We start from the raw sequence: 24103 nt of genomic DNA, 5'->3' as shown, positions 1-24103 counted from the left end.
ATATGTCTGGCAGAAACCCAATACAGTTCACCATCGTAATAACAGCATTCCTCCAGTAAAGCATGGAGCTGGTAATATCCTGTTCTGGGTGTTTCTCTGCAGCAAGGACTGGAGCACTTGTCAGGATAGAAGGGAAAATGGATGGGGCAAAATACCATCAAATTCTTGAGGATAATCTGCTGCCCTCTGCCAGAAAGGTGTCAATGGGAAGAAGATTTACCTTCTAACATGACAATGACCCAAAACACACAGAAAAACTGACCACACAGTGTTTGAAGGAGAAAAAGGTGAACGTCCTTGCATGGCCTAGCCAGAGCCCAGACAGATCTGTGGAATGACTGCAGGGTGATTCTTTTCTATACCCACTGTATATATACAAGTCTTCTGAAATCATAACAGAGCATTAATAACAAAATTGAACAGAACCAAATTTCATATCACTGGGATCAGACCACTGACTGAGAACCAGATCAGTTCAAATCTGTTTTCAACTCATTCAACACTTACAGTAATCAACCAAATCAATTGAGAAGATTTGACTCAAAAGCATGTTTCATTCACAAATTAGACATGGCTACTTCTGTAATAAAAATATTCATCAATATGGAAATAAGATCTGTGGTAGATTTTCAGTGAATAATGAATTCAATTTTGGTCATTTTGTCAAACAAAGACAATGAAGTCTTTGAAGTTGTGTGGACTTTTTATGATACTTTTATGGTGTTTTGTTATTTTAAAGTTTGACAGCCACAGTCTTCATTCACTTTTGGAATGAAATGAGGGGTGAGTAAATGGTGACAGAATTACATTTTTTGGATGAAGTATCCCTTTAAGGTTAACAGTGTGGAGGGAATTTTTACTGTTTATTATCTTGTGCAGATCTCAAGACAGTAAAGTCGCTTTTCTACATTACTCCTAAAAGTAGACATTTTCTGTAATCTTTCAATATGACAGAACAAAATGTAATTGAATAGGTTACTGGTCACTAAATTGGTCACTAAAACTATGTGACTGACACATTAAAGTGCCTCCAGTCACTTTCTGTCCCTCTTTCTTTCACACTCTCATTTACTGTTCCCCTTAGCACAGCTAAAGCTGAGGTTTCGTGAGTTTAACATCTTTTCTAAAAATAGTCACATTCAGGTTATTCTGTTCCTTCTGAAGTACACAACAACTCAGATGAGGAAACAGCATATCAAGCATGCAATTTAGTGTGGAAACAATGTATGGACTCTAGGTGAACCACATTAATCTTACAGCATTCATATAAGAGCCTTAAATCCACCAAACATCAATTTCCGTGTGCTCTGTTTAAAACTTGCAAGCACACACGTGCAAGTTCAAGTCATTAAAAGAGGAGCAAAATCAGCACTTAACCCCAGGGGGAATGTCCTGAGACAGTACTGTAAAGCAGGACTCATTAGTGGAAACGTATAAATTTTTCCCAAAGTTTTATAGATCTGATGTTTGTACATTTGCTCTGTTCATTAGAAAAGTGCTGTGGCAATTGTCTCGGCGTGGGCACAATCACAACACTGTTTCAGTAAAAGACGCGTCTGCTTGAGCTGGGCTGCTGCCAGAGATGGAGAGAGAGAATGAGTGGTAGAGCAAAGAAAAACATGGGGTGGCGGAGATAAGCCTGTGTTAGTGTAATTTGATTAGAGCTGGCGATTAACTGTACTGTCAGCAGAATACTAGGGCTCTTCCCTCCATCTCTCCCCCTTTCTTTCTCTTTATCACCCCTTTGCTTTGCCAATACAAGTCAGTTTGTGAATATTAATAACAATATCGTTTAGATTTAAGTAAATCATATTAAAATCTCAAATTCATCTCTCAAATTAACTCTGGAGAAAACACCAGTGCTTGAATGGCAGCATTATAATACTGTTAAAGCTTTGGGTTAACTGAGGTTTTATTCTTTGGTTTTTATATAAATGAAATGCTCTATCATTTTATTGTGATGACAACCACGTGTCATATTTTCAGTCAGCTTCACACAATCATCAACAATAATGTGATACTGTTTTGCAGTGTAAAGTCTGCTATAGATGGCTAAATGTGTGTAAACCGATCATAGAAAAAAACAATCACAAATATGTATGCAAATTCATGTAAATAGAGTATGCAAATACTATTACATCAATTGTGCATGTGACACCGTTTTCACCAATTTGTGTTTTTGTAGTTTACATGAAGAGGATAATGGTATTGTTTGCAGAAACTTGCTCTTTGAAAGTTTTCAATAGTTTTCAGGCCCCCACCATTGTTGTGTAAATAAACGGCCAAAACACATAAAAAGTTTCCATGTACAGATGAAAACAATGTCGTGTAAATGCCCCCTAAGCTTACAGATATTTCCTTCAACCCAAAAACACAACACAATGCAAAGCATTATTCAAAATACAGGTAAAATGTATATGGAAAATGTCTTTAAATTAACAAGCTTTATTTTTTTAGACTTTCCTTAGGGTGTACTTTTCTTGTAATAAAAGCAAGCTTTAATATTAATCTTTTCATCAGTAATTCAAATGTAATTATCTAGTCATCACTAATTCAAAAGAAAGCATCTCATAATCGAAACCCAACAATTCAGTCCTAATTTTTACCCCTAGAAATTCAGATCTCTCTTGCCTTCCAATCAGCCATTACTTACTCATCCATTGCCATGACTAATAGCATCATTTAATCTGTTTGTTCAGCAGCACCAATTATCCTCATTAGGTACCACACTCAGTACACCACATTAGGTACAGCACAGTCTTGTAGCTTAATGGACAGTTTATTTGTGCTCAACATGTATTGCAATTAAATACATAACATATACAGTATATGTATAGAGAGAAAGAGAGAGAGAGAGAGAGAGAGAGAGAGAGAGAGAGAGAGATTCATTGCTATTCCAGTATATATATATATATATATATATATAGACACATACATACACATACATATACATACATACAAAATTTCTGTTGCCACCATTATTGAGATCTGTTAAGTGTTGAGGGTGTATGTGTGTCTTCTTTTATCTGTGGTGTTTGTTCTTTGATTATGTCTGCAAATGAAAAAGGGGTAAAAGAAGGGGAAAGAAAAAGGGAAAGAAAGTGCCTCTGATCAGATGAAACAAGTCCTTGTCAAAAGATTCCCTGTGGCTGTGACTCCATTACAGGAGCATGTGACAGAATATTTAATATCTTGACATCTCTGCTTCCAATTGAACTTGCATCATTGCCTACAAAGGGCCATGTGACGGCAGGGTGAGCAAAAGCTCTTTCAGCTCTACGTTTGCAAACACTGTAAATCTGTTTCATTGTCAGTTGAAAGGGTATAGGATGCCGGGGAATTTGGCCAAGGTAAATTTATTAAGCACCAAATCTACTGGAAAACAGGCTCGCATTCACAGGCAATAAAGAACAGATCAGCCGGTCAGGTACACTTCCCATTTCTGGCTGACACGTTCTGTTCACTCTAATGCTGACGGTGTCAGAGTATCAGGGGATCTACTAATCTGGCCAATTTTATCAGCTTGTGATTTTTATAAAGTCACTCTTTGCACTGAAGCTTGACATTTTTATTATATCCACTTCATTTTATTTTTATTCTATTTCATCTATTTTGAAACATAACACCACAAACAGTTTCATCTGCTTGCTCACAAACCAGTGCACCATTCTCAAATTAACATCACCAAAGTTTTAGTTAAAAGCAAATTCATAACAATAAAAGGGCAGTACTTTTTGTAAAAGAAATATATTGTTGCTACATTTAGAGGTAAATTGTAACTTTCATCATTACTGCATCTCCGCAATATTTATGATTCAGCAGCATGGACTGGATCCACTCAAATCTTGCATCAGATGTCCTGCAACAGAGAACAACTCACTGTTCTCTGAGAGAATCTCTGAAATATGTTCTAGAGTTTTGTTTGAGGCTGTCTGTATTAACTAAATGAGATTCTTGTCTGTAAGCTGTTGTCTGTATGTTTTATGGAGAACAGCCGTGGCAGTATTTGATGTAACCAATATGCTGGATGCTGGTTTATAAGTGTAGTGTTGACTATTTCATACAAAAAGCAAACTGTAGTTGGCTGTTTACAAAATGTTCAGAAAAGTGCTTTTTAAATTATGTGATCTAGGACCTTTATACAGTGTGTGCCATTGTAAAGACTGTACAGTAAATCTATTTCTCACATATATATAATTTTTTTATTTTTTTTATTCATTATTAAGTGCACATTAAATATTCCCATTTTATATTAGTCAACAGCATTTTTCAATGCTAGTTTTCATGTTCATAAGTTTTAATTTTTGTTGGTGATTTTGGGTTAATTATAAACCTTTTTTCAAAACCTGAAAAACAGTGTTGGATGTTGGAATGAATTTACCAAATAAAATGTCTCCTGAATTGGCAAACAATAATTACAGCTCCCTCAAAATATTGTGTATTATATTATATTCAGAACTTAGCAACTCAATGTGCTATTTAAAAGGTAGTTTACAGGATTTCTTATGACTTCTACTCAGTTTTGTTAAAGTGATCATCAAAGAGTCGGAAACAGAGCTAATAAATCACAACTTAACAAAATGTGAAAAAAATCATGTTTAACTATAACCTAATCAATATTTATAAGTTGAGGCTTTGCCCCTTTTGTGACGTTGCAACCTGTGCACATGCATTAAAAACACGTCAGGAACATAAATGCCTGGTGCTCTTGAGCAAATAAATCTGAAAATAAAGAGAGGAAGTTAAGCTATCAATCAAACATTGCAAAACAAGAATCTTTCACAGTGATGAGATGAATTTGCATATACCTGCCTCATAAATGCATCTAAAATGTATGAAGTCATTAGCTGACAAAAACTCCTGCAGGAGAAAGATGAAAGCTGCTTCATTTTTGTCACTGGGTCTCAAAGCACACGTGCACAGGCGAGCTTCAGAAAGGTAAACGTGAGGAAAGCAAGCCATTCATGTATGTCTCTACCCTTTTAGTCTGTATCAGTCGGATTTACATTTTCTATCAGTCGTTAAATTAGTGCCCCAAGCTAGCCGTTGCCATGGCAACAGAACAGGCATTCCAGCACCTGCCACCAGCCCTGTTCCCCGAGCAACCAATGAAATCAGCATCTGCACTTCTGGTTTTGTTTCAAAAGAAGAGACTTATTTTGCTCAAAACTTCTCTAGACTGTGGAATGTGGAAGCCCTTGAGAATGATGCTCCAATCAAGTGTTTACACTCGGCGCTGATTTAAACTGTAACTATAAACATGGAGAAACATCAGTGGGCATCAGAAATCTGAAAAGCACTTTAAGTTCACATCACCTAGAAGCGATGTGATGCCAGTTGAACATTTTCATTAACTTTTGCTAAATGAGCATAAAACTTGACTTATAGACTATTATGTAATGCATCGTGACATGAGCTACAAGAACAGTTTGCCACTTGAACTGATACTTCACAGCTCAAATGAAATGCCTGTGAGCTTCATTGCTTCATGTATTAACGTTTAAAAGTTTTTTCTTTATGTGTAATTACATGATATTATTTCCTTGCAGATAATCTGCACATTATAATTACAGAAATAATATGATTCCACAAAACTCAAACTGAGTCATCAACATTTTTCCAGACTCCATATTGTGAATTACTAAAATTCCATACTATTGTGTCTAAATAACTCATAACACTTTATAAATAAGGTCCCATTAGTTAATGGGAAAATTAATTAATATTATATAACAATAAGCCATACATTTAATACATTATTTATTCATCTTTGTTCACATTAGTTAATAAAAAACAGCTGTTCATTGTTAATTCATGTTAGCTGAGGTCCACTAAATAAAATGAACTTTTATGTTAATTTTAGTAAATGTTGAAATTAACATTATCTCACTTAACGCTTAAAATGTATTATTCATTGATCATTTGTGTAAGTGTATGTACTGTAGTTTACTAATGTTAACAAATGCAACTTTATTGTAAAGCGTTACCAGATAATTTGCACTAAAATCTAAAATCATTTTTTTTATTTAAAGTGAATTGCAACATTATACTGTACAGTATGAAAAAATGGATAATTATTTTACCATTTGCTAATGATTACATTTAAATGATCAGTGTTTTTAAAGACTTACTATACATGAAGTTTGATGATGGTGAAAGTAATTTAAATGAAAATATACAAGAAATCGGCATGTACAATGAATGATCCAAATCAATCTAAACTATCCTTTCTTGTGACTAAACGGCCTCATACTACTTTAAAAAGTTTAAGCTAATTAATTTTGATTGTTTTGCCTATTTCATTTTGTAACAAAATCTCACACACAAATTCTAGATCCCTCCTCTTAACCTAGTGATGTTCTTTACTCTATGATTGTTTGCCCAGAAAGCGTATGTATGTTTACTCTGAAAATAAGCCTCTCATGAGGGAGTTTCACCATATAAATAACAGTGTGCTTGCAGCTGGTCATGTTTAATAGCACATATAATGGAACTGACTCATTTTCCTCTGAGTGGTGAATCACAGCTCAATGGCAGTGTGATCTGCGAGAGCCCCGCCGTGGATGACCCTGCAGGCATCATCTCTAGAGTCAACGCTCCATTATTTCTCTCATCTGTCTTTATAACAAACCACTGTTCACTAACAGAACCAAATGAAACGTAGTCAGTCAGCAAAAATGGTCACAAATGAATCAAAACACAACTGAGGGGGTAATGTTACCAGAAATGGAACATTTCACCCTTGAAGATATCATGGCAACATGGTTTTTGACCTGTAGCTAAAAACTTTTTCTATGTTAGCCAGTTAGAAAAAAGTTGACCAGTTTAAAAAAAAGTTGTCAAGCACCCAAATGTCACAGAAAAACACATGCTTACATTTGCAAGGCATAAACATGCATGCAAATAATCAAAAAATTGTAGAACAGTTCTGTCAACTGGCCTAAAACACTGTAATTGCTGAGGCCTGAACTTGTACAGTGCTAGTTAGTTCCTTCTACGGACAACAATTATTTGTTCTCATATGATAAACAGCCTTGAGACTTATCAACACTGTATTTGTTTTACTCGGGTGTTTGTAAGAAATAAATAAAGCTTTTCAACTCACATCCAATCATCATCATGGCCACAGCGAAGATCTTCTCCCAATCTGTGGTTGGAGCGATGTTTCCAAAGCCAATACTGGTCAGGCTGGTCATGGTGAAGTACAGAGACGTAATGTAGACAGAATCTTTTGTAGGTCCGCCTTCCCATCTTCCCCTTCCGCTGGCGTTGAAGCGATAGGGTGACCCCATGGTCTCACCCAGCATATAAAGCCAGCTGTCCGTACGTACTGTGTTACGATCCTCGTCAATCACCTCATAGTCTCCAATACTGTACCAGATGCAGGCCAGCCAATGGGCCGCCAGCCCAAACACGCAAACTAGCAGAACCAAAACAGCCGCACCATATTCAATGTAGTGATCTAGTTTGCGAGCCACCCGGCCAAGACGCAACAACCGAACCACCTTCAGCGAACTAAACAAGCTACTGATACCCTGAAGAAGAGACAGAGAGATAGAGAGAGTTATACATATAGCATAATCATTCAAATGTGTGTTGATATGTTTTCATCCATCCATCAAATATAAACTTTAGAGACCGAAGCAATTCTACAAACACTTTTTCTTGAGTCTAAACAAAGTGCATAGCACAGATTCTCTGCATTTATAAATATGCACAGGCGTCTGCCAAGCCAGCCCTCTGAAATCAACAATACAGAGAGCTGCAACAGCACCTGAGCAGCCAGAACAAAGAATTCCTCAGATCTGAGCAAGCACGCTGGAATATATTCAAAAATAACCTAAGTGTACAATCTTTTTCTAAAAGTGTACTTTTGTGTGTTTTCAAAGCATGATTTTTCTCTTTTTTTCCCCCTATTATTTCTTGTCACCAGAGTTACTGCAATCATTATTCTGAGAAACAGAACAGGAGATGAACCACCACTAGTTGTAGTGATAATTTTGAAATTTGGTTGAATTATTGCTTTTATATTATATATTCCTTACTGGGTGAACTATGAGTGCAGGTTCATGAATAAAACAGCTTTCTTGAGTGCACTGCATGTCAATCAAACAAACTACTAAACACACAAGGACATCAATACACATTACAGTAGAGACTTGCTTTAGGAGAATGGCCATAACAATAACATTAAATATGTATAATGTCTGTTTTAAATATTCAAGCCAAAATCACCATGCAACCCTAGACTCTGTATATGTGTATATTTTTATTTTTCACACACTCTTTCAGATCTGGAATAAGAATATATTTTTTTATCCAGGGATTTAGTTACAGTATTACAAATAAAAATTACATCACTTCTAGTGATTTCTTCAGTTCTCTTCTAAGAGACACTGAAAAAGAAATGAGGCTTCTTTCTAGACATTTTGCTGTATTTAAAAAATAAAAAGGACATTTTTGAAAAAAAAAAAAAAAAATTGGATAATATGTGTGCTGCTGCTTTGTGATACTACAGTAATTCCGGTCAGTGTGCATGACATTTTTATTAAAGGGATAGTTCTTCCAATAATTAAAATTCTGTCAATATTTACTCACCTGTATGTTGTTGTTTACTTTAGAGTTTACATGCAGTTTTTATCCATACAGTAACAGTTTATATTAATCAATTATTTTAATTTAAGAGCTGCTACAAACTATTTTCTGATTTAGTTGAACTCAAGAACCAGATCAGTGAATAAATGATTCTTTTGAGAAAGTTCTTTTCAATGAAATCGTTGACTTGGTTGTTAAACCGTTTTGAACAATTCATTGATGAGTTCAACTCACTGAATCAATGATCCAGTCTAAATAACTGCTTATATTTTGGTGTGTTCTTCACACAAAGTTTTCATATTACTTCAGATGAGCTGTAATAAATAATATGGACTACTTTTATTGTGCTTTTTGGTCTATGTGGAGCTTAACAGATGAAGTCACCATTAAAGTATGTATAAAACTGAGTGGCGAAATTGTTTTTTTTCTATTTGTGTTCCAATGACAGCAATAGATAGCAAATGGGGTTGGAACAACAAGAGAGGGAGTAAATATCTTTATTTCTTTTTTCTTTATTTCTGAGTGAAATATTCATTTAAACACCCTTACGTACCAATCAACACATACACTGAGTTACAAACACTGACACACACACACACACACACACACACACACACACACACACACAGATGATACAGTTTAATACACACCAAAAAAATGACAAACATTCATAAAAAAGATTCTGTAGAAGGATTTGATTAGAAACATGATATAATAAACTAAGGTCTAATACTGTTTTTGGTTTACATCAATGTCTTATTGATGCCCTGAGGCACAGCATATCAATCAACTGCCGAGTTTTGAGATGAAAGGCCTACTTGAGTGACAGCTCGATGATTCCAGTTCTTCATTCGCCCACAACAAACACAGGCAGTGCAAGGGACATGCAAAAAGAAAGAGGGATGAGGAGGGAAAAAAAACACAAAAGAGAATGACAATGGTCAACAGAAGAATATGAGAACAGTTTTGCAAACAAAAGCATGGCGCTTGGAACAAGAGTGAAAAAGCAGAGCCTGGACTGTTAGTGAGATCACAGGCATCGCAGACATTAATAATCAAGCTTCCCCTGCAAAGGCAATGCAAAACAATGACAGATGTCTCTGTGAAATCAGACAAGGGTTATGCAACATAAGATAATTATGCAAACGAAAGTTTGAAATGAAACACCTAAGGAGGATTTCGATTATTACAAACCACACCGCTCTCCCTGTAGGACATAACAATATGCACCTGTTCCAGCTAGCAGAACAGAGAGATGTGTGTGTGCATGTAAGCCTGGTGCTTGTGTTTGTCCTTTGAGAGAAAGAAATAGTGGTTGCATTCCAATTTGCATTCTCTTATTCTAAAAGTATGTCATGTGCATCATTTGCCGATGGAAATGGACACTTTTGAGTATGTAATAAGATAATATGCCATAGTGTGTTTGGCATAGTTTATGACATTATTAACTTAAACATAGATGCACACTTCCCATCCAAGCAATTTCAGCATACAATGATCTGCAAAGCACTAATGCTGCCTTTAGGATATGTTGAAATAATGATGTATTTATGAACAATCATTAATGGCACCACAATGTCATAATTACCGATGAGAAGCTGTGGATTTTCTTCAAGCGTTGGGGGGCATGTTAATTAAAGAATTATGAAACAAGGCTCATTGATATTATTCATAATAAGATTGTGATAAAGACAATTCTGCTCATTGAGGCATTTTATGAGGTGACAGACTTGTTTGGCAAAACCACATTTCCCATCATTCCTTGTGGCAGTGCAAAACACAAAATACATGCTATCATTTAAAAGTTTAGGGTCAGTAAGATTTATTTATTTAGAAAGAAAGAAATTTATATTTTTTATTCAGCAAAGATGCATTAAATTGATTAACAGTGAGAGTAAGGATATTTTATATTGTTACAAAATAATCTATTTCAATTAAATCCTATTCTTTTATTCTTTCTATTCATCAGAGTATCCTGAAAAAATTAGCATGGTTTGTACAAAAATATTAAGCAGCACAACTGTTTTCAACATTGACAATAAAAAGAAATGTTTCTTAAGCAAACTAAAAAGAACAATAAACTCCATACAAAAAAAGAAAAAAACAAAAAAAACACTGCATGAAAAGAGCTGTATACGGACAAATACGGGATGGGAAATCTCTGCTAAACTGTAGGTTTGCCAGATAAATGAGGCAGAGTGCTTGGAAAGGTAATACACAGAAGTAAACTCGTGAAACATCCAGAAACCTTACGTATGTGGATGTATATAGGAACTGGTGGAAGTTTCCCTATGTCAGTATGTTGTGCACGTATCTCTCAATGCTGCATTCATTGTATAAAAGAAGCAGTTCAAATGAGACATTTTGTTTCAAAAACATCATGTAACACATTTCGCTAGCTAGGATGTTGATAAATTCAGTACCATATTCATAAGTCAGTGAAATTTAAAGCTGCTTGTTTTTGCTGATGTCTCATGATTTGAAGTTCACTGTTTCTATTGTTATTATGATTCTACCCTAACATTTCATTAAATCTTTTAAAATAGAAACAAAGAAAATCAATAGACAGGTCCATAATCTAAAAGTCTTTCACATGTGAATGCAAAACATGTTGGGTGATACAGACTGACAAACTCGGGTAAAAATTATCTGCAGATACCTGTCAGATACTGTACTTCTAGTCCAGAGGTGCCGGAAACTAGGGCACGCAGGCCAAAGTTGGTCTTTTATAATATATCCGTGTCACATTTGACCCTGGGCCACAAAACATAAGTAAACTCATAAATAGCACATGTAGGTTATATTTGTAGCATTAGCAATAGCCAACAATACATTAAATGGATCAAAATAATTGATTTTCTGTTGTTAAAAATATATAGGATATTAAAAAAGTTGCATAAAAATAATAGTAATGTAAATATATTTATTGGTGTTTGTGTGAAGATCACTACATTTATCAAAAATATATTTATCATTAGTAGCCTAATATTTGTTGCTAAGGACTTCATTTGGACAACTGGGGATTTTCTCAAAAAAATTTTTTTTTGCCGTTTTTTGACGGTGACGTAAGGGAATGCAACCAATGACATTACAGTATCATTCGCGCGAACACAATTTAAATTGTCGGCATTGTGTACGGAAGTCATTTTTTGCGAATTGTGACTTGGTGAAACTGACTATTGTTTGTGATGGCGTGTAAAAGAAACCTGAGACTACTGAAAATTCAGCTTTCCCATCTTATGAGCACAAGAGACTTCTTTCAATAACATAACAAAACAAAACAAATCTTACCAACCTCAAAGTTTTGATCAGTAGCGTTAATCAGTTATAACCAAATGTACATTTTTTTGCATTTCATTTTCTTAAGCTAATGCAAAACACCCTCTTTTTGTCTTTATCAGGAAATGAAAACTATGAAAAAGTTGAAAAACAACTTTATCAGGAAATGAAAACTATGAAAACTAAAATAAAACTGTTTAATGCTCCTTTTTTTATTCTCACCACCCAAATGCTGTATCGGCCTTTTTTTTTTTCCGAATGCTTTCTTACTGTAAAGAAACAAATGTTTCTGTTAAGGTTCACCTCAGTGTGAACTTCAGCCGTTTCCTCCACTCTTTCAAACACAAATCAATCAGAAAGCAAACACTAGACAACGTGCATTATTCTCCATCAGAAGGTCGTCACCTCAGGATCTAATTCGCCTTGTGTTGCATAACTCTCTAAAGGATGCCATTATTTATGGTGCTGCTCTGTTCTTTGGGCTGGTTCTGCTGAGCTCAAAGCCCGACAGTGTGCACAGACCGATCTGATGAGCTAGATGTAGCAGATCACGGTAAACTGGTGCTGACACCCCCTCTGAAAAGCCATATGTCCAGGGGCAAGATGAAAGCTCGGATCCTGTATACGTGCATGTCTGTTTGTGCACAACACAGTGGAAGTGGGAAGGAAGAGCGTCTGAGTGGGTGAATGTGCTGGTATCATATTCATTTGTAACTTGACTTACAGTGTGTGAATTTGAGTGTGTGTGTGTGTGTGTGTTTCACTGGGAATCACAGCAAATATAAATATATATATATATATATATATATATATATATAGATAGATAGATAGATATATATATATATTTTTTTTTTTACCTTTTTAAAGTGATAGTTTGCCCCAAAATGAAAACTCTGTCATATTTTACTCAACCTCATATTGTTCCAAACCTGTATGACTTTCTTTTCAGATTTAAAAAATATTTCACCTGGTTTTATCCAAAAAATTGAAAGTCAGTGTGGTTTAAGAAAACACTGAACCCCACTGAAAGTCTTCTTGTGTGGATAAAGTAATGAAGAATGCGTAACAACAGATATTTTCTTCCATTTAGTGGCATACATCTGAGTGTAATGAATTATTAAAATCTAAAAACGTGAACTATGGCTAAGGCTATAAGCCTGCTAACACCTGGTCACTTAATGTGTTTTTAGTGATCGGATATCTATTTGATTTGTTAAAATGGTTTGTTTAAACTTGGCCACATAAATGTGTCTCTACGAAATGGATATAAATACGATCTTCAATTCCAACACTATATATACAAATTTAACAGAGTTCGCATTAACGAAGGCATCAGATATGTACTGCATTTTATTCATCATCAGTTAATTTCAAGATCGGCAGCTCAGACTCCAAAACACACTCACATTCACATTTGTCAACAAGTTAGTCTCACTACTTTTAATGTAGATGATTGCTTGTTGCTCGTCTGCTACATTTCAGTTCTCTTTGCGGCAGTTTGTGATGCTATATATCATCTGCGGCAATGTGTGTTGCATTAGCACTAACACATCTTAACAAAACATTTCATTTATCACATATCTCTTTTTTTTTTACATTTTGGGAGGAGTAAAATTTACATATGTGGTTTCAACAACCTGATGCATTTACACTTGTCCAGTTTCATCTGGAATGCAGACCACCTCCTTAAGTGGTTTCAGTGATCAGATCCATCTCGAAATCAGTTTGGAGGGCATTTACACGATCGGATAGCTATCTGATCAGACAAAATGCATGAAGTGACCTGGTGTAAACAGGCCCTATGTCTACACAAATCGTTTTGGCATTTTGAAGACGCTTTCCCAAGTGGCTAAATTTCAAAATGCTGTTGTCACTTTGTAGTGAGGACTGTGAAAACGAAAGTATTTGAAACCAATGACAAAATATTTTACAATAAACAAACATACTTTGAAAAGAAAACACATTTTAAAATGTAGACGTAGATGTAGCTTAATAAATGATTAGACGTAAGTCTTGCATACGTCACCAGAGAGAAGTATGACATTTTAAGTGGAAGGTCCAGTTATGGCATTTTGATTAAACATAGTGATGTCAAAAACAAAACTAAAAAAAAATAAAAATTTAAAATAAAACGTACTGTGACATGAATTTTAAAATACATAGGATGAGTTTTCATTTCATGTTTAAAGTTGAGTAAATGATGACCCAATTTCCATTTTCAGGTGAACTATCCCTTTAAGCACAAATAATAGTTGAATGCTGTGGAATGCAGGTGTGGAGTGTGATGGCAGTTAACATTTGGGGGGTTGGGGGTTGGGTTGTGGTCATCCTCTGTGCAGTGGCAGAAATTGATTGTGAGTTCAATTAAATGCAGACAGACAGCTCAGTTTAAATCGTTATACAGTCAAAGATTGATCCAGAGCAAAAGCTTCATCCAGTACACCGACTCCAACCTCACCAGCACAGAGAATCATGCACCATCGATTCAGTCCCAAACTTTACTAGACTATCACCCATTTCCAGCAAGCAAAAGAGACACACAGAGAATTAAAGTGAGGTGCACAAATAAAGATCTAACTTCTACTCAAAAGCACTCAAATGCTTTAAATAAAAAATCAAAGTGTAAATATGATAGCATGGAAATGAACTCTTAGCCCGAGATCAATGAAAGGGTTTGTGTGCTTCACTCTCACACGCCACGATCAATATTAATTAGCACCAAAGATTTGCTCCATTACAAGCTCAAATACTATCCCTCACACAAAGCACTCAGACAAATGATCAGTTTGATGTTGCAGGGCTGTTATACTGCCACTTGTAAAGATACGCGCAGCTTTAATAGCCACTCTGAACAGGTGTTTTGAGGTAAATACGGAACAATCAAGTCTCATCACAAAGTGTGCCTACTGTATGTATGAATACTTTTGGATTTAGCTTTGTTTATCCAGTGCTGTCCTTCCCCTTGATGCATTTAAAATAATATCTGAAGATAGTTACGAGCAAACCCTAAGTATCAACTTATTAAGATCTCCCCTAGACTAGTGAGCTGTAACATCAATGCTTGCTAGGTTTTCAAAGTAGTCCCATGCTTTTCTTCAGTTTTTCCATTCTTAAATGCATTATTCATGTCCATTACGAGACCCACATGGGACAAAACTGTTTTCCACTTTGCCTGTCCTTTGGGTGTTTTTGATTGTTAAATATTTTGTCTGATCTGATAATGCATTCATGTCCCCATACTGTAAGTTTGTAGTACTCACAGCCTTGTTTTACTACATTTAAATAAATTAAATAAATACTCACAGCCTTGTTTTATTAAATTTAAATAGATAAATAAATTTAAATTCAGCTTAACTGCACCAATTTCTTCCCAACCAGCACAGAAAATCTGTGCATACTGTCCACAGATATTAAACAGAATTTTATTTGGCACTGAAAACGTATTATTAAAGAAATAAAATGTGTTTATGAAACAGAGTAACAAACACTGAATGTAAATTGAATGTAAACATCAAAAGTAATCACTTGTATGTACTTCCAGACTTCTAAATATCAATACTGTGTCAATGAGCAATTGTTCTAGGCTGCTGGTCAGTATATGTAGTCCATGGCAGATAAACTGATTCAGAATCTCTCCAGAGATTTACTGTACAGTACTGATCTGAGATCAGGCTTGCTGTTTGTGTGGTTTGAAACAGAGCAGATGCTCCACAGAATCCAAAGAAGTCTTACACAAACAGTTAAGGCAGTAAATTTAAAGGTGATGTGCGTATATATTTATTTATTTTTTCCAATTTTAAGGAATGAGTCCTGAAACCTGGAAATCAGCATTTTTGCACTTCTGATTCCATCTTCCCAATGGCAAGGAGTTTTTTTAATGGGTTTTTGGTTAACTGCCTGAAATAAAGTCTGTGGTTACCGCAAGCTCAAGATATTTTCATGTTTCATTCCATGAGATAAAATACATCATATATAACCCACTCATGATTTTTTTTTCTCCTTAACTTGGCACATCTTACATAAAGTATATGTTCCTCTCTTTGAAATTATTGCAGTCTGGCACTTTATTTTAACACATATATACACATCTTCTCACTTTAAACATTGTAATAAACTTCAGTATACTGGAAAACCAGAATAAAAACAATGCCATAACAGACATTTTTGATCTGATAATTGATTCTTAATCTTTTTTTCATGTATGTATGTGTGTGTGTGTGTGTGTGTGTGTGTGTGTGTGTGTGTGTATGTCTGTGTGTGTGTGTGTAAATAAACGTGTGCGTTGTACTGACCTCGTCCACGTTCTCAAAGGCGTTGATGACATCATAAGGCAGACAGGACAACAGGTCAATCACAAACCAGGTTTTCAAGTAATTCATGCGAATCAGTTTCGGGTCTGATATCACTTCGCCGGCTGGGCCCACGAACGTGGTGTGGAAATTCAGTACAATATCTACCAAAAAGATCACATCCACAATGCTGTCCACAACCAGCCAGGTGACATTGTTCTGCTTGGTTTTGAACGAGACATTGTATGGGACCATGATGGCGGTGTAGAAGGTGAGAATGAGGATGACCCAGTCCCATGTTGTCTTAAAGGCACAGTAGTGCAGGATGATGTGAGGAGGGGTCTTGGGCGTCTCTTGTTTGTACTGGGGCAGGATGTCTGAGCCCAGCTGGAGAACCTGTGTGTGAGAGAGAGACAGAGAGAGAGGCAACGGATGGTTGTTTATCTGAGTGGAGAGGAAGAGCAATGACCCGTCTCGGCTTACAGGAGACTCACCTCAAAGAAAAATCACATCCTGTTAAACATCTCATCTCGTCTGTTTAACCGATACAGATTAAGCCTTGTCACTGACTAAAATAGATTTTTAATAGACATTTTGGTTAAACCATCCTAGAATAAAAATAGAATAAAATTACACATACACTGCAAAAAAAAATAGTTACATATGTTACCTTGAGGATTTAGTTTCACTTATCTAACACTAAAAATACTTTCAATTAATTAAATAATGTGTCGAATAAAAATGTTCATTTATATGTATTTTTACTGTAAAGTTTAGGTCCAGATACCAAATAGAAAAATTCCCAAACACTTAAATTTATGGATTTCTTTTAAATAAATGCATATCAATATATTAACTTAATTCACATAAATAATTTAAATACATTTAACATTTATTTAAAATGTAACCATTGAAGTTTAACCATTTAATTTAAATACATTAATTACATTTTTTATTATTATTTACATATCATTTATTAGTACATGACTCTGGAATACTTTGAAATATTTCTGAGTAATGACTGTTGTCAATCACAACACTGTATAACAGTCTCTCTGCAATCACTACAATTAATATAATAATAATAACAAAATTTGAATAACTGTTATTTATTTATTTATGTAGTCATCTGATAAACTGGACTGTACATTCTCCCTTTACTTATTTATTGCAAATGATTAGCTGGAGCAGATTATGTACAGTAGTCCTTTTATATATTGCTCATATTATATTGTTATTTATTGTCTACTGTCACCATGGATTAAATAACTAATACAGAACTAATGTGGCAGCTCCATTGCATGACAGCTTTTATGTGATATTGGTATAATTAGCAAGGCCTAGAACAGAATGTAACAAAATGTATCATTTGTTACAGATTTATTCATTATGGGGCATTTTTGACCCCCACATTTAAATTTCAGGGTCATTTCTTCACACTTTTTGTCACAAAGTCCTGTTTATTCCTTACCCTGGTTTGTAAACTATTCAAAAACGCCCCATATATCGTATTAATCTCCCTGCAGGAGGAGTGTGTATACTGGAAACACACAGTGTGAAGGGATAGCCTTCCTGGTGTTAGTTTAATCTTTGACACGGATGGAAGCAAACACTTGCTGATTGCACACCAGAATTACTCACAGGCATGAAATGAAATGTATCAGACTGACACACACACACAGAGAGACGTACCTCTGCAAGGCGCGAGTGTTTATGTACACTCTCTCCTTTATGTACAGTGGGCTGCAGTTGTTGCAGGACCCCTCTACTGCTGGTCAGAGCCCTAGTCAGACGAGCAAACTTCCCCCATCCTGAACACAGACATGACACACATTCAACATTCACTCTTGATTGCACTGATATACACTAACGTTCATAAAATACATCTGAATAACATGTACCTTTGGAGGAGTCATCTTCAATTGGTTGTTTGAATGCTGTGATGTCACTAAACGTACACAGGAAGAGCACAACCTTCTCCTGTTCATTTCGTATAGGCGCTATTTTCACAAAAAACCACACCGGCGTTCCTGGAAAAACAAAACCATGCACATTTGAACATGCTGTAAATTTTTGATATTTAACATGTCAGAGAAAAAAAAAAGTTATTTTTCTATATAAGAAAAAAACTGTATTGCCTGTTTTACACATTTATGCATACTCATTAAGATATTAGCATAACAAATGTATGCACCAGGACTGCTGTGTTCTTGCCCCCAGTTCTCACAGATTAGTTGTGTGTGCATATGTGTGTGTGTGTGTGTGTGTGTGTGTGTGTGTGTGTGTGTGTGTGTGTGTGTGTGAGTGCGTGTGTGTGTGTGTGCGTGAGTGTGTGTGTGTGTGTGTGTGTGTGTGTGTGTGTGTGCGTGCGTGTGTGTGTGCAATGCTCACTATTTTTCTTGTACATCAAGATCTCAAATGAGTTCATTTCATAGTTCTCAAAAGTCAGCCGAACTTTTTCACATGTGTCCTTATCTGTGAGCTCTCCATACATGAAGCTGAGAGAGAAAAAAAGAACACAAGAGAACACAAAGGGAGAAGTTTAGCAGAATGTTGATGCTGCTCTTTTGAATAAAATACAAGTGACCAGGCACTGTCAAATTCCAAAAGTGACAAAAAAGTTCCATAATAGGTCATATTAATCATGTGTTATGTCTTCCGAATAGCATCTAAAAGCATTACTGATAACATATGCTAGTTCTACACCGCACCGGTCACCATTCACTTTCACTGAGTGGAAACATTTCCAGTGCTATATTTCAACCTGAACAAAAGAAAGTAAATCATATGGGTTGAAAATCAGAACAATTTTGGCGTAGTTAAATGGTCATAACATTAATTTTTACCTTCCTTTTAACTTTTTGATCTCTAAAAACTTGAGTCATGATGAGCGGAAAAAATCTAAAGTTTACTGAAAGCTAGTCCAGCTTTGCTTTACTGTAATGAGAGAGGCAGAGAGGGAGGAATGATACATTCAACAGAATATATATATATAACAGAATACATGTAGAATACATTTGACTGTGTTTATTCTGCTACATACACTAGCGTTCAAAAGTTGCCATTGGTATGATTTTTTTATGTTTCTGAAGAAGACTCTTACGTTCACCAAGGCTGTGTTTATTTAATCCAAATTACACTAAAAACTGTAATATTGATTATTTCAATTTACAGTGTTTTCTATTTTAAAATGTAAATTTTTTCTGTGATGGCAAAGCTGGATTTTTTTAGCAGTCATTACTCCAATTTTCAGTGTCAAATAATCATTCTAATATGCTGATTTGGTGCTAATAAAATATTTGTGAAAACTGTGATACTTTTTTCACGATTCTGTGATGAATATAAATTTCAAAAGAACAGCATATATTACATTTGAAATATAAATATTTTGTAACAGTATAAATTTCTTTACTGTCACTTTTGATCGATTTAATGCATCCTTACTAGTATTTCTTTAAAAATATATATTTATTATTCAGTTATTTTGCACTATTACTTCCCCACATTCAACTCTACATAGTGTATAGTGTAGTACTATATACTGTACTGTATTGTATTGCATATTGTAATACAATATTGTACTGTACGTATACTGGGTTGTATTGTGGGCATACTTCATTTCAAACAATATTGTACTATCTTGTATATTGTGCTGTCTAATGCGATATTTAATACTGTAAATGATAAATTGCATGTCTACTGAATTCAAGCGCCTTTCTACAAGAACTTGCAGTTCTCTCTCTGCCATCCTCTCGCTTATAAAGAAACTATGATCAATATGATGTGAAATAAAAACTAGTACATGAAACCATCTCTGCATGAAGTCTGATACCTGCAAGTGCTGCTTTTCTGCATGACCTCAGCACGGTGATAGCCAGACAGCTTACAAAATCCATCATTACTGTAAACGATGGGCCAGTCTACGATCTGGGCATTTCCCAACACAAAGTTTGTGTCTGTAGAAAGAGCACAGGAGGGTTTGGGGAGGAAACAGGTGAGAGGAACCAGGCACAAAATCAACGGTAAGAAAACTAGAGGTCAGTCGCTATGGTAATGTCACATGAAGCAGGATGGGTGGACATTGTCACTGCAGCTGAAAGCCACTGATCTGACATGTTTATGACAACACTGAGTATTTCAGCTTCAAATGTATCAGTCGGTACCTGAGATGGTTATGCACAGTAGTGTTGCTTCAACACATGAACCACTCTCACATAATCCTACAACCCCATTCAAACTAAAATAAAAAGTTTAGCTCAAAGTTCCCTCCCATATACTCTTTTTTCTTTTTAAGGTGAACAAAAAGGAACATGGTAGTCTCACCACCCACAGACTGTTGTGATCCATATTGCATAAAGAATTGAAAACACCACCCACAGACTGTTGTGATCCATATTGCATAAAGAATTGAAAAGATTTGGCTGCAAAAAGTTTGTTTAAATATAATTAACTGGCTTCTCTGTAATTACTGGAAGTCAGGGTTCATAGGTTTGTGTTTGCAAGTCTTGGAAATAACTAAGTATCAAATCTTTTCAAGATATTCAAGAGTTTTGTTTGAGACACTTATAAGCAAGTAAATGAGATAGGCTTGATCACACCTGTGTATTCCACCTAAACTATCACTGCTACATCAGTTTTGAAGCAAAAAAAAAATAAAAAATCCCCACCAAAACAAATTGCTTTGGTTGGTCATACACATGTATCCCGTCCCTGTTTGGTTTTTGGCCAATATAAGTTGAAATGTGAAAGCTTATGTTTTGCATTACACTACGTTCAAAAGTTTGGGGTCATAAATTAACACTTTTAATCAGCAATTAAACATTAAAATAATCAAAAAAAAAAAAACAGAAAAACAACAAACAAAACAAAAAAAAAAATAAATCTCACCAAACATCAAAGAATAATAAAAAAAAGTTCCCACAAAAGTATTAAGCACAAACGTTTTTAACATTGGTAAAGATTTCTTACAAAAACAGTTTAAAAATCTTACCGACCCCAAACTTTTGAACTGTAGTGTATATAGTACCAAATTTCTTCTCTGACATCCATAATACTGTGAGAAAGTAGCTAAAACACACAACATGATACCTTTAACATACTGTATTCACAAAACATTCAAGCACTCTGCTGTGACTCTTATTAATCTTTTCATTGTCCAAATGCACAACAGGTGTCTTTGCAGACAGAGTCAGTTTGTGTTGTTCTGGAGTATCACAGCTTGGAACATTTACTCCTGTGTGTGTTACCCAAACGTCTGTTTTGAAAACTCTCTGTGCCAGGGTCATCTGTAACGGGCTCTATCTCTGTAACCTTGCTTTAACCTTTCCTCCGATGTCTGTCGATGTTAGTGTGTTAGTGGCTAGTGTGTTAAGCAGGCTATCAGGCTGATTAGCTGACAGTAGTGATTTAGTGGCTGCTGAGTAAGCCAGTAGCACTTTTAACAAAGTGTATCTCAAAGCTTGAGCAAGCTCACGGTAACACTATACAACCTGTAATCTGATATAAAAGAATTAGAACTGAAGTCTGTCACAAATGAGGGACAGTGAAGACCTTTCCAGTATTTAAAAGCAAGAAATTCCCTTTATATAAGCATTGTCCTTACATAATATGTACACTGTAAACAGTATCATGACTTTTCATTATAAAATATCTCCTTCACCTCATTCAGACATACTATAACATGAATGGCAAAATCTTTCACTTTGACTGCACATATGATGAAAACACAGACAGACATTTATTCTTTCTATGGCTAATGTGGAGGGTAAATATGAGATGAGCAAATGTGGAAGGGCGACATCAGAATCAGAAGTGAAGGAAAACTCTATGATATCAAATGATTTAAGAGCATGGTGGTGGATTTGCCACAGAGCACAGTTCTCCTCTACTGAGCATAAACACAGGAAGTTCACTCCACACACTGAAACAAACACACGCACCACTATGGAGAAAAAACGTTCCATGCCAACATTTGTTATTTTACAGCAAGTGCTGTCAGCGCTGAATGAGGAGCAGGGAGCAACATCTGCGTTGTTATTTTCACCATAACTAAGCAGCTTTGAAAAATCAACAGCACTGTTAAACCATTTTAACACTAAACCACAAAAGACTTTAATCAAGCTTTTCTTATAAATTCAGACTATCCATTTGTAAATTAACAAAAATTGTTATAGAACATTATTAAATGTCGAAAGGGAACTAGAAAGAGAGAAAAGGAGGGAGGGAAGGAAAGACAGAAAGCAAAAGATAGAGAAAGAGAGATAATGGAGGGATGGAATAGGTTAAAGCACAAGTGTTCTGCTCGATGAAAGTTTATACCTGTGTGTCTATGTGATAATGTCCAAACTGGAAGTTAAAGAAAACAGAAAAAGAGTTAAAATAATACACAAACACCATAGAGGAAGAGGAATTCATCCTCCTGTTCTTCTCCAAGACGGCCGCTAACCCTAAATGACCAAGCAGGTCCTACAGACATCAGTGTTTTCAGAGGTTAATAGAAGTCCTACTTAAATGAAAAAGTACATCTTTTTGATATTTTTAAAGCTTAGAGATCTCTCTACTAGGATTCAGTGCTCAAAAAGACAGGCAGAGGTGGTTTCCACTAGACATCTGGCGTTCAATTAGTTTAAAATGGCCATATGAATAAAACAAAAATAAAAAAAAAAGAAAACCAGACGCATAAACATCAAAAAAAAATAAAATGGATCTTGAATTTAATTTTAAACAAAACAAACACAGTCTTACACAAACACAGTCTGATCTCACAGATAGAGCTGGTGAAGATCCTCAGCCAGTTTTCAACCTTTCAGCACTCTTAAATATTAATTGCTATTAAATATTAATTTAACCTAAAGTTGTTCTCTATCTCACAAAGCATGCTGATGGAAGGATGTATGAGAACAACTCAAATGCGGGAAGAGCAGCACTTGCTGTCACGCAACGAATACAGAACAATCTCAATGTTCCTGCAGCCCATTACTCTTAAGTAGTTTTATAATTATTATAATATAAAAATACATTTCTAAAACCTAGAAAATAATTTTACTGATAGAACTGTTTATTTAACGTTTGCTCCGTGAATTCAAGTAAGAAAAAAAATTATCTATTGTAAAACATTCACCAGATGCCTTTAACTTTCTAGTTTGTGTAGTTATTTAATAAGTGAGTATGTTGTCTTTATGTAAAGGTTTCCTCTAAGTTAGCCTAGTCTCTTACTTACGTACCCAAAAGTTTTTTCTTTATTTTCTTTAGCTGCGACACTACCGCTGAGACTCTTTTTGTAAGTGCGCTGTTTTGGATGTGGCGGTGCGTCTTACCGTTAGACCGTCGGACAATATTTTCCAGAAAAGTGTTTTGTGGGGCCACTAGTCCTCTGCGTCCCCCGGCCATCACTGCGGGTCATGCGCTCCTATGAGAGCCCGGACGTCAGCATAAAGTCCCCGCACACGTCTCCTGTGTGTCTGTCATCCACATGCCGCTGCCGCATCCAGTGATGTGTGGACCCGAGGCTCTCCTCACCCTCTCATCTCTCCTCCAACCCATTGAGCCTCCACCATCGGCTTAAACTGGCGAGACAGCGCCATCTATTGACTCGTGTGAGGCAGCAGGTGTCCTGAGGTGAATCAATAGATGGCGCTGATTCGTCAAAGTAGACGAATTTTTGTTCAGTGTGTAATAAAGTCTATTAATCCCAATCTCTTAACGCCATCTGCTGGTGGATGTACTATTTCTTGTAACACTTTTCTTGTAACGCGTTTCCACCGCTGGAACTTTACCCAGGAACTAGGGACTTTGGGCTAGTAGTTCCTGGTACAATAGTTCTCTAAAAGTTTAGAAATATGTAGGCCTACTGTAGTATATACTTCACAAGCAATTTTTAAAACTTTTAAAATGTCCTTGAAATTGTTTTATATTTCATAGGAGGATCTTCAATACATTTA

The 24103-nt window shown here is 35.6% G+C and overlaps 1 protein-coding gene across 2 annotated transcripts in view; it reads right to left on the bottom strand.

Annotated features, from left to right (window-relative positions):
* Window positions 1-23698, bottom strand: part of LOC109044987 (potassium voltage-gated channel subfamily H member 1-like) — a 42817-nt gene extending 19119 nt beyond the window's left edge. The window contains exons 1-8 of one of the 2 annotated variants that reach the window (XM_042774091.1): window positions 23480-23698; window positions 22482-22508; window positions 19996-20119; window positions 18555-18661; window positions 18065-18193; window positions 17856-17974; window positions 16167-16559; window positions 7106-7535 (exon numbers count right to left, since the gene is read on the bottom strand). In XM_042774091.1, the coding sequence (XP_042630025.1) occupies window positions 7106-7535; window positions 16167-16559; window positions 17856-17974; window positions 18065-18193; window positions 18555-18661; window positions 19996-20119; window positions 22482-22508; window positions 23480-23552 (1402 nt within the window). In that variant the 5' untranslated portion in view covers window positions 23553-23698. The remainder of the gene's footprint in view (window positions 1-7105; window positions 7536-16166; window positions 16560-17855; window positions 17975-18064; window positions 18194-18554; window positions 18662-19995; window positions 20120-22481; window positions 22509-23479) is intronic. The other variant, XM_042774092.1, reaches the window with a different exon arrangement.
* Between the last annotated feature and the right edge of the window lie 405 nt (window positions 23699-24103).

Source organism: Cyprinus carpio, chromosome A17 (assembly GCF_018340385.1).
Source record: "Cyprinus carpio isolate SPL01 chromosome A17, ASM1834038v1, whole genome shotgun sequence".
NCBI classification, from domain to species: Eukaryota; Metazoa; Chordata; class Actinopteri; order Cypriniformes; family Cyprinidae; genus Cyprinus; species Cyprinus carpio.
The sequence above is the reverse complement of the archived record's forward strand: the minus strand, read 5'-3'. Positions and strand labels throughout refer to the sequence as shown.